At 43.0% G+C, this 16,006-nt stretch overlaps 1 protein-coding gene across 2 annotated transcripts in view; it reads right to left on the reverse strand.

The window, feature by feature from the left end:
* LOC106592156 (neuroligin-3) overlaps positions 1-16,006 on the reverse strand; it is a 587,284-nt gene that overhangs the window by 123,735 nt on the left and 447,543 nt on the right. For both annotated transcript variants that reach the window (XM_045724151.2, XM_045724149.2), the window contains one exon: positions 7,891-8,076. In XM_045724151.2, the coding sequence (XP_045580107.1) occupies positions 7,891-8,076 (186 nt within the window). The remainder of the gene's footprint in view (positions 1-7,890; positions 8,077-16,006) is intronic.

Raw genomic sequence — 16,006 nt, forward strand, 5'->3', positions numbered from 1 at the left:
ACCACTCCACCCTGGACTTGAACAGCCTTTACGACCAGGTCCAAATCTACAAGGCAGCAATCCCAATTTTTGCCAGAACCCTGAAGGACGTCACTCTCAACCTCAGCCCCAGCACCTCACACAGGAGCAACAAAGCAACTGACATCCGTCCAGACCAGTGAGACACCCTCCCATACCTGCAAGACCCCCTCCCGAATTACCTGCATTGAGAGAACCCATGCCAAGAGGACCTACACCCAGTAGCAGGAAGCTTCAATACAGATAGAACAGTAGGATTTAAAGGGGCCTCTGCTCAGTGGACAGCCCTGGTAGATGGAGACAGTAGGATTTAAAGGGGCCTCTGCTCAGTGGACAGCCCTGGTAGATGGAGACAGTAGGATTTAAAGGGGCCTCTGCTCAGTGGACAGCCCTGGTAGCTGGAGACAGTAGGATTTAAAGGGGCCTCTGCTCAGTGGACAGCCCTGGTAGATGGAGACAGTAGGCTTTAAAGGGGCCTCTGCTCAGTGGACAGCCCTGGTAGCTGGAGACAGTAGGATTTAAAGGGGCCTCTGCTCAGTGGACAGCCCTGGTAGATGGAGACAGTACGTTTTAAAGGGGCTTTGTGTGTCTTTCCTACCTTCACACACTCCAGAAGTGGAACATATTGTACCGCATGTGACACTGCCTCTGTTTCTACAATAGGGTATCATGAATAATAGAGCAGATCTGCATATATTTATTCATGGGTAAAACAGCAGTAGTCAAACCCCAGAGAAGAGGGAGAAGGAACAATTCAGCATTGTTTACAATCTTTTTTCCTGACTTTATTTTTATTCACAGAGCATGTCAGTCTGAGGCAACTCAATAGAAAGCACTTTTCCTTGGATGCAAGCAGTCTACTTACAGGGATAGGAAATCACTTATCCAATCCACTACACCGTTACTAGGGATGGGCGGTATATCATTTATTTTTCAAAATATCGTTGGTATGTCTTTCCAATACCGTCAATATCATTTTGTAATACATTTTAATATTTGTACTTTTTAAATAAATACCTGCAGTCAACTTGTCCACTAGGTTAATAGATAAAGCAGATTGCGTTCATCGTTTCGTCTGTTAGATCATTTTTCATCATGAAGCTTACCGGTACTAGTTTCCCAAAGCAGCTGTTTGAGCCAATCACGTGTGTTTTTTTACATAGAAGCACAACAAGCAAAACAGGAACTTCATGAGGTCAGTCACTCCTGCAGTGCAGCTTAAGTCAAGACTGTTCTCTCTGATACAGCACGGCAAGCGGTACCGATGCACCAAGTTTGGAACCAACAGGACCCTGAACAGCTTCTACCCCCCAAGCCATATGATTTCTAAATATACTGAACAAAAATATAAACGCAACATGTAAAGTGTTGGTCCCATGTTTCATTAACTGAAATAAAAAATCCCAGGAATTTTCCATACGCACAAAATGCTTATTTCTCTCTAATTTTAGGCACAGATTTATTTACATCCCTGTTAGTGAGCATTTCTTATTTGCCAAGATAATCCATCATCATGACAGGTGTGGCATATCAAGAAGCTGATTAAACAGCATGATCATTACACAGGTGCACCTTGTGCTGGGCATAATAAAAGGCCATCAAAATGTGCAGTTTTTCTATATATATATTTTTCTCTTTGCATTGTTGGGAAGGGCCCGTAAGTAAGCATTTCACAGTTAGTTTACACCTGTTGTTTACGAAGCATGTGACAAATAGCATTTGATTTGATTTGATCTGAAGTGAGGTGATCAAGTTACACTTGTATGAAATTCATTACTAATGTTTGCCAGCTATATATCTTATAACTATTACGTTAACTATCTAGGATGTGCCAATAGATTATCTCCAGCTGGGTTTTGATCATTTGCTAATGTTAGCTAAGTGGCTAACGTTCGCTTGGAAGATCTTTATTGGTAATATCAGCAGAGACAATCCCCTCCTGGATCAAGATCCCTGCTGTCTTATAGTTGTTTTTGTGCATTATGAGCTGGGTTGTCTGTCTTAGTAGTAAATATTTGCATGCATACGTTAGCATTTACCTAGATTTCGGTACGGGGATTCATTAGTATTTGTTAGCATTTTGTTAGCATTGTGCTTTTTTTCCATAAAAATAAATAATTTGCTTCTACACCTGCATTGCTTGCTGTTTGGGGTTTTAGGCTGTACAGCACTTTGAGATATCAGCTGATGTAAGAAGGGCTATATAAATACATTTGATTTGATGATACCTTGTGTGCACTACTGGTAATACCGTACATCCTGACATGGCACAGGCACGGTGTGAAGGCATGGACATCTGGATACTATCCAACACCAACAGCTACAGGAGCCAGGTGTTCTAGTTGCTACGGCAGCCAGGTGTGCTAGTTGCTACGCGAGCCAGGTGTGCTAGTTGCTACGCGAGCCAGGTGTGCTAGCTGCTACGGCAGCCAGGTGTGCTAGCTGCTACGACAGCCAGGTATGCTAGTTGCTACGGCAGCCAGGTGTGTTAATTGCTACGGCAGCCAGGTGTGCTAGTTGCTACGGCAGCCAGGTGTGCTAGTTGCTACGGCCAGGTGATCTAGCTGCTACGGCAGCCAAGTGTTCTAGCTGCTAGCGCCACAGTTTATAATTCAATAGATTTTACTTCAAATTCCACCTCGCTAAGGGGTTTGGTTCAGTTGTTATTTGTGTTCTATTGCCTAGGCAACATACACAACCAACCAGCTTTAATTTCAATAACCGGGAGGTGAGAGAGGGATGGAGGGAGGGATGGATGGAGGGAGGGTGAGTGAGAGAGAGAGAGGGAGAAGAAATATAGAGAAAAGAGTGAGCAAGAGCGAGAGAGAGAGAAAGAGATAGATGGAAATAGAGAGAGAGGGCGAGAAAGAAAGAAGGGACATATATGCTGTTTTATAAGCAGGGGTGGAAACCTGTTTCATCACTAGTATTTCCTGTCGATTTCAGGAAGGAAGGCCCACTTCAGTCTGAGAGAGAGAGAGTGGAGAGTGGATAGTGAGAGAGAGCGGCGAGAGAGTAGGGGGGAATGTGATTGCCGTCGGTAACACTTCTCACAAGAGGCACTGTCGTGATGGAAAGCTTCCTACTTCAATTACCAACCATCTCACTAGTTTCACTCTGTTCTGCTTTATCTGGTCACACTGTGTACCAGGGCATCAGATTGTTGATCTGGTCACACTGTGTACCAGGGCATCAGGTTGTTGATCTGGTCACACTGTGTACCAGGGCATCATATTGTTGATCTGGTTACACTGTGTACCAGGGCATCAGATTATTGATCTGGTCACACTGTGTACCAGGGCATCAGATTGTTGATCTGGTCACACTGTGTACCAGGGCATCAGATTGTTGATCTGGTTACACTGTGTACCAGGGCATCAGATTGTTGATCTGGTTACACTGTGTACCAGGGCATCAGATTGTTGATCTGGTCACACTGTGTACCAGGGCATCAGATTGTTGATCTGGTCACACTGTGTACCAGGGCATCATATTGTTGATCTGGTCACACTGCGTACCAGGGCATCAGATTGTTGATCTGGTCACACTGCGTACCAGGGCATCAGATTGTTGATCTGGTCACACTGTGTACCAGGGCATCAGATTGTTGATCTGGTCACACTGTGTACCAGGGCATCAGATTGTTGATCTGGTCACACTGTGTACCAGGGCATCATATTGTTGATCTGGTCACACTGTGTACCAGGGCATCATATTGTTGATCTGGTTACACTGTGTACCAGGGCATCATGTTGTTGATCAGGTTACACTGTGTACCAGGGCATCAGATTGTTGATCTGGTCACACTGTGTACCAGGGCATCGTACATTTCTATTCAAGAGGCAGAAAACTGCAGCAGCCCCAGTAATATCCACTTTAGCGAGGAGGAGGCAGAGAGGAGCTGGTTTCTGAGGCTGTATAATATCATGCTACATGGAGCATAGCAATATGGAGGCTGAATAAAAAACGCATTAATGCCAATTAGAAACACAAAACGCAAATACTGTGTCCTGTAATTGGAGAAACGCAAAAAATGTAGAAAGAAAAAACCTCATAAAGGCGACCACCAACCGCATAGTGGGGGTCGCTTTCATCATAAACCAACCGCATAGTGGGGGTCGCTTTCATCATTAACCAACCGCATAGTGGGGGTCGCTTTCATCATTAACCAACCGCATAGTAGGTGTCACTTTCATCATAAACCAACCGCATAGTGGGTGTCACTTTCATCATAAACCATCCGCATGGTGGGGGTCACTTTCATCATAAACCAACCGCATGGTGGGGGTCACTTTCATCATAAACCAACCGCATGGTGGGGGTCACTTTCATCATAAACCAACCGCATGGTGGGGGTCACTTTCATCATACACCAACCGCATGGTGGGGGTCACTTTCATCATAAACCAACCGCATGGTGGGGGTCACTTTCATCATAAACCAACCGCATGGTGGGGGTCACTTTCATCATAAACCAACCGCATAGTGGGGGTCACTTTCATCATAAACTAACCGCATAGTGGGGGTCACTTTCATCATAAACCAACCGCATGGTGGGGGTCACTTTCATCATAAACCATCCGCATGGTGGGGGTCACTTTCATCATAAACCAACCGCATAGTGGGGGTCACTTTCATCATAAACCAACCGCATAGTGGGGGTCACTTTCATCATAAACCAACCGCATGGTGGGGGTCGCTTTCATCATAAACCAACAGCATGGTGGGGGTCACTTTCATCATAAACCAACAGCATAGCGGGGGTCGCTTTCATCATAAACCAACCGCATGGTGGGGGTCACTTTCATCATAAACCAACCGCATAGCGGGGGTCGCTTTCATCATAAACCAACCGCATGGTGGGGGTCACTTTCATCATAAACCAACCGCATGGTGGGGGTCACTTTCATCATAAACCAACCGCATAGTGGGGGTCGCTTTCATCATAAACCAACCGCATGGTGGGGGTCACTTTCATCATAAACCATCCGCATGGTGGGGGTCGCTTTCATCATAAACCAACCGCATGGTGGGGGTCACTTTCATCATAAACCAACCGCATGGTGGGGGTCACTTTCATCATAAACCAACCGCATGGTGGGGGTCACTTTCATCATAAACCAACCGCATGGTGGGGGTCACTTTCATCATAAACCAACCGCATGGTGGGGGTCACTTTCATCATAAACCAACCGCATAGTGGGGGTCACTTTCATCATAAACTAACCGCATAGTGGGGGTCACTTTCATCATAAACCAACCGCATGGTGGGGGTCACTTTCATCATAAACCATCCGCATGGCGGGGGTCACTTTCATCATAAACCAACCGCATAGTGGGGGTCACTTTCATCATAAACCAACCGCATGGTGGGGGTCACTTTCATCATAAACCAACCGCATGGTGGGGGTCGCTTTCATCATAAACCAACAGCATGGTGGGGGTCACTTTCATCATAAACCAACCGCATAGTGGGGGTCGCTTTCATCATAAACCAACCGCATGGTGGGGGTCACTTTCATCATAAACCAACCGCATAGCGGGGGTCGCTTTCATCATAAACCAACCGCATGGTGGGGGTCACTTTCATCATAAACCAACCGCATGGTGGGGGTCACTTTCATCATAAACCAACCGCATAGTGGGGGTCACTTTCATCATAAACCAACCGCATAGTGGGGGTCACTTTCATCATAAACCAACCGCATAGTGGGGGTCACTTTCATCTTAAACCAACCGCATGGTGGGGGTCGCTTTCATCATAAACCAACAGCATGGTGGGGGTCACTTTCATCATAAACCAACCGCATAGTGGGGGTCGCTTTCATCATAAACCAACCGCATGGTGGGGGTCACTTTCATCATAAACCAACCGCATAGTGGGGGTCGCTTTCATCATAAACCAACCGCATGGTGGGGGTCACTTTCATCATAAACCAACCGCATGGTGGGGGTCACTTTCATCATAAACCAACCGCATAGTGGGGGTCGCTTTCATCATAAACCAACCGCATGGTGGGGGTCACTTTCATCATAAACCAACCGCATAGTGGGGGTCGCTTTCATCATAAACCAACCGCATAGTGGGGGTCGCTTTTATCATAAACCAACCGCATGGTGGGGGTCGCTTTCATCATAAACCAACCGCATAGTGGGGGTCGCTTTCATCATAAACCAACAGCATGGTGGGGGTCGCTTTCATCATAAACCAACCGCATAGTGGGGGTCGCTTTCATCATAAACCAACCGCATGGTGGGGGTCGCTTTCATCATAAACCAACCGCATAGTGGGGGTCGCTTTCATCATTAACCAACCGCATAGTGGGGGTCGCTTTCATCATTAACCAACCGCATAGTAGGTGTCACTTTCATCATAAACCAACCGCATAGTGCGGGTCGCTTTCATCATAAACCAACCGCATAGTGGGGGTCGCTTTCATAATTAACCAACCGCATAGTGGGGGTCGCTTTCATCATAAACCAACCGCATAGTGGGCGTCACTTTCATCATAAACCAACCGCATAGTGGGGGTCGCTTTCGTCATTAACCAACCGCATAGTGGGGGTCGCTTTCATCATTAACCAACCGCATAGTAGGTGTCACTTTCATCATAAACCAACCGCATAGTGGGGGTCGCTTTCATCATAAACCAACTGCATAGTGGGGGTCGCTTTCATAATTAACCAACCGCATAGTGGGGGTCGCTTTCATCATAAACCAACCGCATAGTGGGGGTCACTTTCATCATAAACCAACCGCATAGTGGGGGTCGCTTTCATCATTAACCAACCGCATAGCGGGGGTCGCTTTCATCATAAACCAACCGCATAGTGGGGGCCGCTTTCATCATAAAGTCAAGCCAGGTATTCCAAGTTGGTAAAAGACAATTATGGTAATGAATGTTTTACTTATCCCTTATTTCCTTATTTCCTTCCTTCCTTCCTTCCTTGACGACCTGCCATGTAACGTGTTTCTGTGCATGGTCCTTGCTCATTTGTAGCATTACATGGCGAATGCGTAAAAATTGCTTAACCCTAGCCCTAGCCCTAAACCTAACCTTAACCCTAACCCTAGCCCTAACCCTAAACCTATCCTTAACCCTAACCTTAATCCTATCCCTAACCCTAACCTTAACCCTAACCTAACCTTTATTCTGAACTTAACCTGTAACCTTAACAGATAGTTTGTTGGTAGTGTGACCCTCTATAGAACATCTACAGATTCTATGGACTATCCAGCAGCATGCCCTCTACACTGTCCATCCCATCCCCGTGTGTGTGTGTGTGTGTGTGTGTGTGTGTGTGTGTGTGTGTGTGTGTGTGTGTGTGTGTGTGTGTGTGTGTGTGTGTGTGTGTGTGTGTGTGTGTGTGTGTGTGTGTGTGTGTGTGTCTGTTGCACCTTCATGTGCTCTGTTGCAGGACATACAGGACTATAAAGCACGTCCACCACTAGCTGGGTTAACCTACACATACCTTCTCTCATATTAAGCAGCAGAACAGTCAATCCCCATTGAGTGGTTGAAGAATGACGTTAGCCACTAGATAAACAACATCCATCTTGATTGGATGATTGATTTTGTTCCATTATACAGGGTTTAGGGGGCTGGGGTTCCGCTTTACCCCCGCGAGCATCTCCGGATAACAAATCCCAAAAGCAGTTATCTCAGTAAATCAACTGTAAACCAGACACTCAGGACAGTACTCAGATGAAACCCAATACCAAACACCACCTTTCTTAAATCTATCCAGATGCCCAGTTTCTAAATACTTTCTAAACTAAATACCAGACTTCCTCAACTGATTCTGACACAGAGACATCCCATACCCAATCCCCCCCGTCCCATCCCAGTCATGGACAGAGTGTGTTCCTACCTTCAGAGTGGTGTGAGAGGGTGAGCAGGCTGACGCAGGACGCTCCTATCCCAGATCCAAACACTGTGATACGGTTTGAGTCTCCTCCGAAGTATCCAATGTTCTCACTGATCCACCTCAGAGCCTGGATCTGGTCCAGTAGGCCATAGTTCCCCTTAGCTGCCTGGTCCCCTGTAGACAGGAACCCTGGAACAGACACAGAGGATACAGGGTTAGTCAATGATGTAACACTAACAGGGATGCAATTGTGTTTCACAAAGATAGGTTGAGGTTGATTCTTTTTGGGTTCCAGGTTAACACTGGGCGCCTGGTTGAGGTTGATTCCTTTTAGGTCCCAGGTTAAACTATCAAGCTCTCCGGCTCTCCAGTGACATCCTGACTGATTGGAATACATGATTGTTGGTCAAATAAAAGGGCTGTGTGACCACATGTCATGTTTACATTATGGGAAATCAATGTTGAGCCTCCCTGGATGGTCACATATCACCCTGTCTATCGACCCGCCGTGATGAGAACCATATGTATCTATGAATGCTGTTGTGTTGTGACACTGAGAGAAAAGTCAGGAGAGATGGAAGCTAAGAGGCCCTGAATAACGTACATGTACTAGAACTGCTCCCTCGTAAAGCATGACCTCTTTAGTGTAGGCCTTTATTTGAACAAAAACAAAACCGTTTTTCTTTTGTACTTTAGTTTGAAATGTTCCGATGTTCCGATATTTTATGGCAGGATATAGAACACCGAGTAGAGATGATGAGTAGAAGTCCTTTATGTGAAATATATGCAGAACTATTGGAGTCATGGCAATAAATCCTTCAGCTATGGCTTGTACATCGAGTGGAGAGTAACATGAAAACACAAGCCTAGGCAGTTAGTTGTTTTACAGGGCTCTACATGTTTCCAATGTACAGAACATGAGCTACGTGGACTAGACATTTCTACTGAATCCCATCTTCACATGATGGCGTGTGACACTGAGCCTCTCTTTGGGACATGTGTGTTCATGTTAACACTGAGTCACTATAACCACATCTCTAGGGCTCTGTCCCAAACACATAAGAGAGAGGGAGGGATGCCCCCCCCCACACACACACACACACACACACACACACACACACACACACACACACACACACACACACACACACACACACACACACACACACACACACACACACACACACACTCTATAACTGTGTCTCCAGGGCTCAGGCACAGCTGTATGATGGGTAATAGAATGTTACATCATCTGATGTCCCAGAGGACCTCTCAATAGACTCTGTGTCCATATCACATATCACCTACACTGGCAACAGCCAAAATAAATAGCCTCTGTATTAGTTTTAACATATCCAGTCTGATCCGGCAGGCCACAGGTAGCCAGCCTATGGGTACGAATAAAGGTTAAATAAAAGATTTAAGAATATAATGTGCAATGCTGTAATTTTTTTTTTTCTTCACATTTTCAAACAGTCCATTTATATTTTCCAACTGGGCTGTACATTTGGGTGAGGTTTTCTTCTCACCTGAGTAGCCTCGTTTCACTGCCAAAAATATAATTAAACCATCTAGTGTTCAGAGAAATAACAACACAATGTCAAATACAGGTAGTCTAGTCAAATAATTATCATCGAATCACATTAACCGTTACTCTCTCGCGGGAATTCCACTAACGGTCCGTATGTAGCCAAACGTAGCTGCTGCTCGTGTTGGTATCTGTACTGATGGAGCAAAAGCCATGACAGGGAGACATAGGGGAGTGGTAACGCGCGTGTAAGCAGTTGCTCCCGACGCCACTTGAGTCCACTGCAGAATCCACCGAGAGGCCCTTGCTGCCAAGGGAATGCCTGACAGCTTGAAAGATGTTTTGGACACTACAGTGAAAACTTTGTTAAAGCAAGGCCCCTGAACTCTCGTGTATTTTCTGCACCATGCAATGATATGGGCAGAGACCATGTAACGCTTTTACAACATATCAAAGGGCAAAGTATTGACACTTTTTTTTAATTGAGAGACAAGCTTAAAGTTTTCTATACTGACCATCATTTTCACTTGTCTGACCGCTTGTATGATGACGAATTTCTCACACGACTGGCCTATCTGGGTGACGTTTTTTCTCGCCTAAATGATCTGAATCTAGGACTACAGAGACTCTCCACAACTATATTCAATGTGCGGGACAAAATTGAGGCTATGATTAAAAAGTTTGAGCTCTTCTCTGTCTGCATTAACAAGGACAACACACAGGTCTTTCCATCATTGTATGATTTTTTTGTGTGCAATTTAACTCAAGCTTACGGACAATGTCAAATGTGATATAGCGAAGCACCTGAGAGAGTTGGGTGCGCAATTACGCAGGTACTTTCCCAAAACAGATGACACAAACAACTGGATTTGTTATCCCTTTCTTGCCCTGCCTCCAGTCCACTTACCGATATCTGAACAAGAGAGCCTCATCGAAATTGCAACAAGCGTTTCTGTGAAAATGTAATTTAATCAGAAGCCACTGCCAGATTTCTGGATTGGGCTGCACTCAGAGTATCCTGCTTCGGCAAATCGTGCTGTTAAGACACTGATGCCCTTTGCAACCACATTCCTATGTGAGAGTGAATTCTCGGCCCTCACCAGCATGAAAACTAAATACAGGCACAGACTGTGTGTGGAAAATGATTTAAGACTGAGACTCTCTCCAATACAACCCAACATTGCAGAGTTATGTGCATCCTTTCAAGCACACCCTTCTCATTAACCTGTCGTAAGTTATTCAAATTTTTCGATGAACAAATAAGGTTTTATATGTAAGATGGTTAAATAAAAAGCAAAATGATTGATTATTATTATATTATTATTTGTACCCTGGTTCTATAAGAGCTCTTTGTCACTTCCCATGAGCCGAGTTGTGACAAAAACTCACACTCATCGTTTTGTTTAATAAATGTATCCTATAGTGTGTGTGTGGCAGGCTTACAATGATGGCAAAAAACAACATTTCAGAGTGCGCTGACCCTGGTGCTAGAGGGGGTACTCAGCTGGAGGTTGAATGTTTGAAGGGGTATGGGACTACAAAAAGTTGGGGAACCACTGGCCTACACCATCACAGTAAATCTATGATTTATTTTAGACAGGTCTAAAAAATCATGATATGAAGAAAATGTAGGCAATTTCAGAAGAACAGAATAGCATACTCTGAGTTGTCACTATGTTAGGCTCTGATATGGCTTTGCCATATGGCTGTTTGTAACCGATGTGAAATGGCTAGTTAGTTAGCGGTGGTGCGCGCTAATAGCATTTCAATCAGTGACGTCACTCGCTCTGAGACTTGAAGTAGGGTTTCCCCTTGTGTTGCAAGGGCCGCGGCTTTTGTGGCGCGATGGGTAACGATGCTTCGTGGGGTGTCAGTTGTTGATGTGTGCAAGGGTCCCTGGTTCGAGCCCGGGTTGGGGCGAAGAGAGGGACGGAACCTACACTGTTACATGTGGGCTACACTAGTTCATTTAGCAGACAAGATTTGCTTAGAATTCCGTGGCATTATTTTACATTATTTTATAGTATGAAGAATACAATTGAACAAAGCTGAATAAAATAGAAAGGATATTTTTTCCAAACATTTGGGTGCGTGCTCACATGAGGCTATTCTATCTTGGGCAGTTACAAAGAAACAGGTCCTACTATATGCTTAATGTAGAGTTATTTATGTAACTTTAGTTGTGATACAAACGCTTGGCTCTAATGAGGATTTGAAAAAAGTCACATGAAAGGTATGTTTTTTGCACAGGCTGTACACATACATCAGTTTCTCATTCATAAATTGACAAGCACTTGATAATGCCTAGAATTACCCGGCGGCATCCCCTTTGTGTGGCCATAATTTATCCTAAAAAAATCCATGCCTTTTGCGGCCTGTGGCCGTTGTGCCCTTGGGCTGAATATAATCATTATAATTCCCTTCTCCAGGCTAGGCACTCCAAAACGACTCTCACCCACATGGCTCTCCGTCACGTGATCGGGTCTTTCTCACAGGCTACAAGTGAAGACAGACACATTGGGGACTCAACTGTGCACGTCGTTATCCAATTCCGAGGCACACATTGAAGATATTGGAAGAACTGTCCACATTTACTTTTCGTCAGCCAACAAGATGAGTAGACCTAACGAACAGCAAAAGCACAAGCCTATGTCAGTCTACTATCCCCCATAGTACACAAGTTGACCTATTCTATTCTGTGCAAGAAACAAATATTCTAAACATAGCCTGGGATAGTTGTGGGATCCCAAATGTATACAACCACTAGCATCAAAAACCTTTTTTTAGTAATGAAGCTGATGCAACAGAACATTTAGCTTGAAATGTTTATAAACTATTAGGCTATTTCTTCACATTATAAGCGCAGAAATGCGCACATGGTAGTAGGCTATAAGTGCGAATGTACCATTAGTATGAAAACACCATTCTTAAAAGTGACCGCAAATGCTATTATGCATGTAATGCTTTCATTAGAAAGGTGTATTTTTATGGTGAAAATTATCTTCCCCAAACTTGAAACTCACACGCTGCTTATGTATAACAGATAGGCTCTACACCCGTTGTAAAGTGGATTAATGTGCTTCATTTTAAGAAGTTATTTGGCCACTTTAGTTGTTATGCAAACGTTGGGCTATACGTTGTGATTTTTTGGGCATTCTTAGGCTGCATGATGCGACTCTAATGAGGATTTGAAAAAAGTCTCATGAAAGGCATGAGCTCTGCTTTCTTTTTTTGAGCTGCACTTTATCACAACTTGTTAACGCCTCTAATTTCCGAGCAGAAAATATATCATTCACAAGTCATAGGCTATTGTCACAAATCAGACTATTCTTGATTTAATCTTGTCTTTAAATATACAAAAGAAATATGGCGTTATGTCACACATGCAGCTAACACAGACATATAGAAATGTCTGCTCTACCAAAAATGTACAACCAACTAATTGCAGCATTACCACAAAAATGGGAGAGGCAAGTGGAAGTGGAAGGGGAAAAAGTAAGGAACTTGTCTGTCGGTCCTGCATTAATGACCAAAATTGGTTAAAGAAAATTGTGATAAATAAAAATATATACCAGTTTCATTTAAGGACCAAAAAATGGACAGCTGTGAATATAAATTGCAAAATAGTTGGGAAGAGATTTTCGATGTCCCGATTCTATGGCACATGGTTTATTAATTGACACGCAAAACAATGCCTTATTCAAAACTTAAATTATTATACAACAATCTTGCAACCAATAGAATGCTATATATATCTTCCCAGCTCTGCAGATTCTGCTGTGAAGGGGGCAGAGTCATTAGATCATTTATTTTGGTATTGTCCATATGTTGCTCGTTTTTGGTCACAGGTCCAGGAATGACTGAAGAATTGCAACATTTACCTAGAACTAACACTGCAGATGGGTGATTTGAAATGGGTGATTTGAAATGTCACTGGGTGATTTGAAATGTCATAGTCAATCAATCAATAATATAATAATTATTTTAGCAAAAATGTTTATTTTTAATTTACAATCCGTCTAAACTATGAGAATAGAAAGGTTCAGTACTTTTGAGAAGCATCACAGCACAGTTGAAAAATGTATGGCGAATAGAAATCCAAAATGGATGGTGTTAAGAGATAGATGGGAGGGGTTGAATGGAGCTGAAGGGTGGGACTAACAACAACAAGATAACAAATGTCAAACGTATGGGGTTTGTAAAATGTATATAGGCTCAGAACTTTTGTGAAATAGCACAAATAGAAATCAAATTGGATGGACATCAAAAATAGAGGAAGGCCAGGACTGAAAACAAACAAAATATAACTATTGTAAAATAGATTGTGTCTGTAAAATGTGTATAGTATGTATAAACTGAAGGTAGAAGCCTACGTGTTATTGTTTATTAGTTTACTCCAATTGGGGGAGGGGTGGTAGGGTTTGCAGGGAATAATAAAGGTATATTCTATTTTAAAAAGTGTGTATACGTATGTACAGTTGAAGTCGGAAAATTACAAACACTTAGGTTGGAGTCATTAGAACTCATTTTTCAACTACTCCACAAATGTATTGTAACAAACTATAGTCTTGTAACAAGCTATCTACTTTGTGCATGACACAAGTAATTTTTCCAACAATTGTTTACAGACAGATTATTTCACTTTTAATTCACTGTATCACAATTCAAGTGGGTCAGACATTTACATACATTAAGTTGACTGTGCCGTTAAACAGCTTGAACAATTCCAGAAAATCATGTCATGGCTTTAGAAGCTTCTGATAGGCTAATTGACATTATTTGAGTCAATTGGAGGTGTACCTGTGGATGTATTTCAAGGCCTACCTTCAAATTCAGTGCCTCTTTGCTTGACATCATGGGAAAATCAAAAGAAATCAGCCAAGACCTCAGAAAAATAATTGTAGACCTTTACAAGTCTGGTTCATCCTTGGGAGCAATTTCCAAATGCCTGAAGGTACCACGTTCATCTGTACACATAATAGTACGCAAGTATAAACACCATGGGATCACACAGCCATCATACCGCTCAAGAAGGAGATGCATTCTGTCTCCTAGAGATGAATGTACTTTGGTGCGAAAAGTGCAAATCAATCCCAGAACAACAGCAAAGGACCTTGTGAAGATGCTGGAGGAAACCGGTACAAAAGTATCTATATCCACAGTAAAACGAGTCCTATATCGACATAACCTGAAAGGCCGCTCAGCAAGGAAGAAGCCACTGCTCCAAAACTGCCACAAAAAAGCCAGACTACAGTTCGCAACTGCACATGGGAACAAAGACCGTAGTTTTTGGAGAAATGTCCTCTGGTCTGATGAAACAAAAATAGAACTGTTTGGCCATAATGACCATCGTTATGTTTGGAGGAAAAAGGAGGACGCTTGCAAGCCGAAGAACACCATCCCAACCGTGAAGCACGGGGGTGGCAGCATCATGTTGTGGGGGCACTTTGCTCAAGGAGGGACTGGAGCGCTTCACAAAATAGATGGCATCATGAGGATGGAGAATTATGTGGATATATTGAAGCAACATCTCAAGACATTAGTCAGGAAGTTAAAGCTTGGTCGCAAATGGGTCTTCCAAATGGACAATGACCCCAAGCATTCTTCCAAATTTGTGGCAAAATGTCTTATAGACAACAAAGTCAAGGTATTGGAGTGGCCATCACAAAGCCCTGACCTCAATCCTATAGAAAATTTGTGAGCAGAACTGAAAAACTGTGTGCGAGCAAGGAGGCATATAAACCTGACTCAGTTATACCAGCTCTGTCAGGAGGAATGGGCCAAAAATCACCCAACTTATTGTGGGAAGCTTGTGGAAGGCTACCCAAAAGTTTTTTCCCAAGTTAAATAATTTAAAGGCAATGCTACCAAATACTAATTGAGTGTATGTAAACTTCTGACCCACTGGGAATGTGATGAAAGAAATAAAAGCTGAAATAAATCATTCTCTCTCCTATTTTTCTGATATTTCACATCTTTAAAATAAAGTGATGATCCTAACTGACCTAAGACAGGGAGTTATTACTAGGAATTGTGAAAAACTGAGTTTAAATGTATTTGGCTAAGGTGTATGTAAACTTCCGACTTCAACTGTACAAAGTCCCCCCATTATTGGGGAACAAAAATATTGGGACAATTTCACTTATATGTGTATTAAAGTATTCAAAGGTTTAATATTTGGTCCAATATTCTTAGCACGCAATGATTACATCAAGCTTGTGACTCTACAAACTTGTTGAATGCATTTGCTGTTTGATTTGGTTGTGTCCAAAATAAATTAATGGTAAAGAATGTATTGTGTCATTTGGAGTAACTTTTATTGTAAATAAGAATATACTATGTTTCTTAACACTTCTACATTAATGTGGATGCTACCATGATTACGGATAGTCCTGAATGAATCGTGAATAATGATAAGAAAGTTACAGAAGCACAAATATAATACCCCCAAGACATGCTAACCTCTCACCATTACAATAACAGGGGAGGTTAGCATTTTATATCATACCCCCAAGACATGCTAACCTCTCACCATTACAATAACAGGGGAGGTTAGCATTTTATATCATACCCCCAAGACATGCTAACCTC

The sequence above is a fragment of the Salmo salar genome, chromosome 09, assembly GCF_965601325.2.
Source record: "Salmo salar chromosome 09, fSalSal1, whole genome shotgun sequence".
Taxonomy (NCBI): domain Eukaryota; kingdom Metazoa; phylum Chordata; class Actinopteri; order Salmoniformes; family Salmonidae; genus Salmo; species Salmo salar.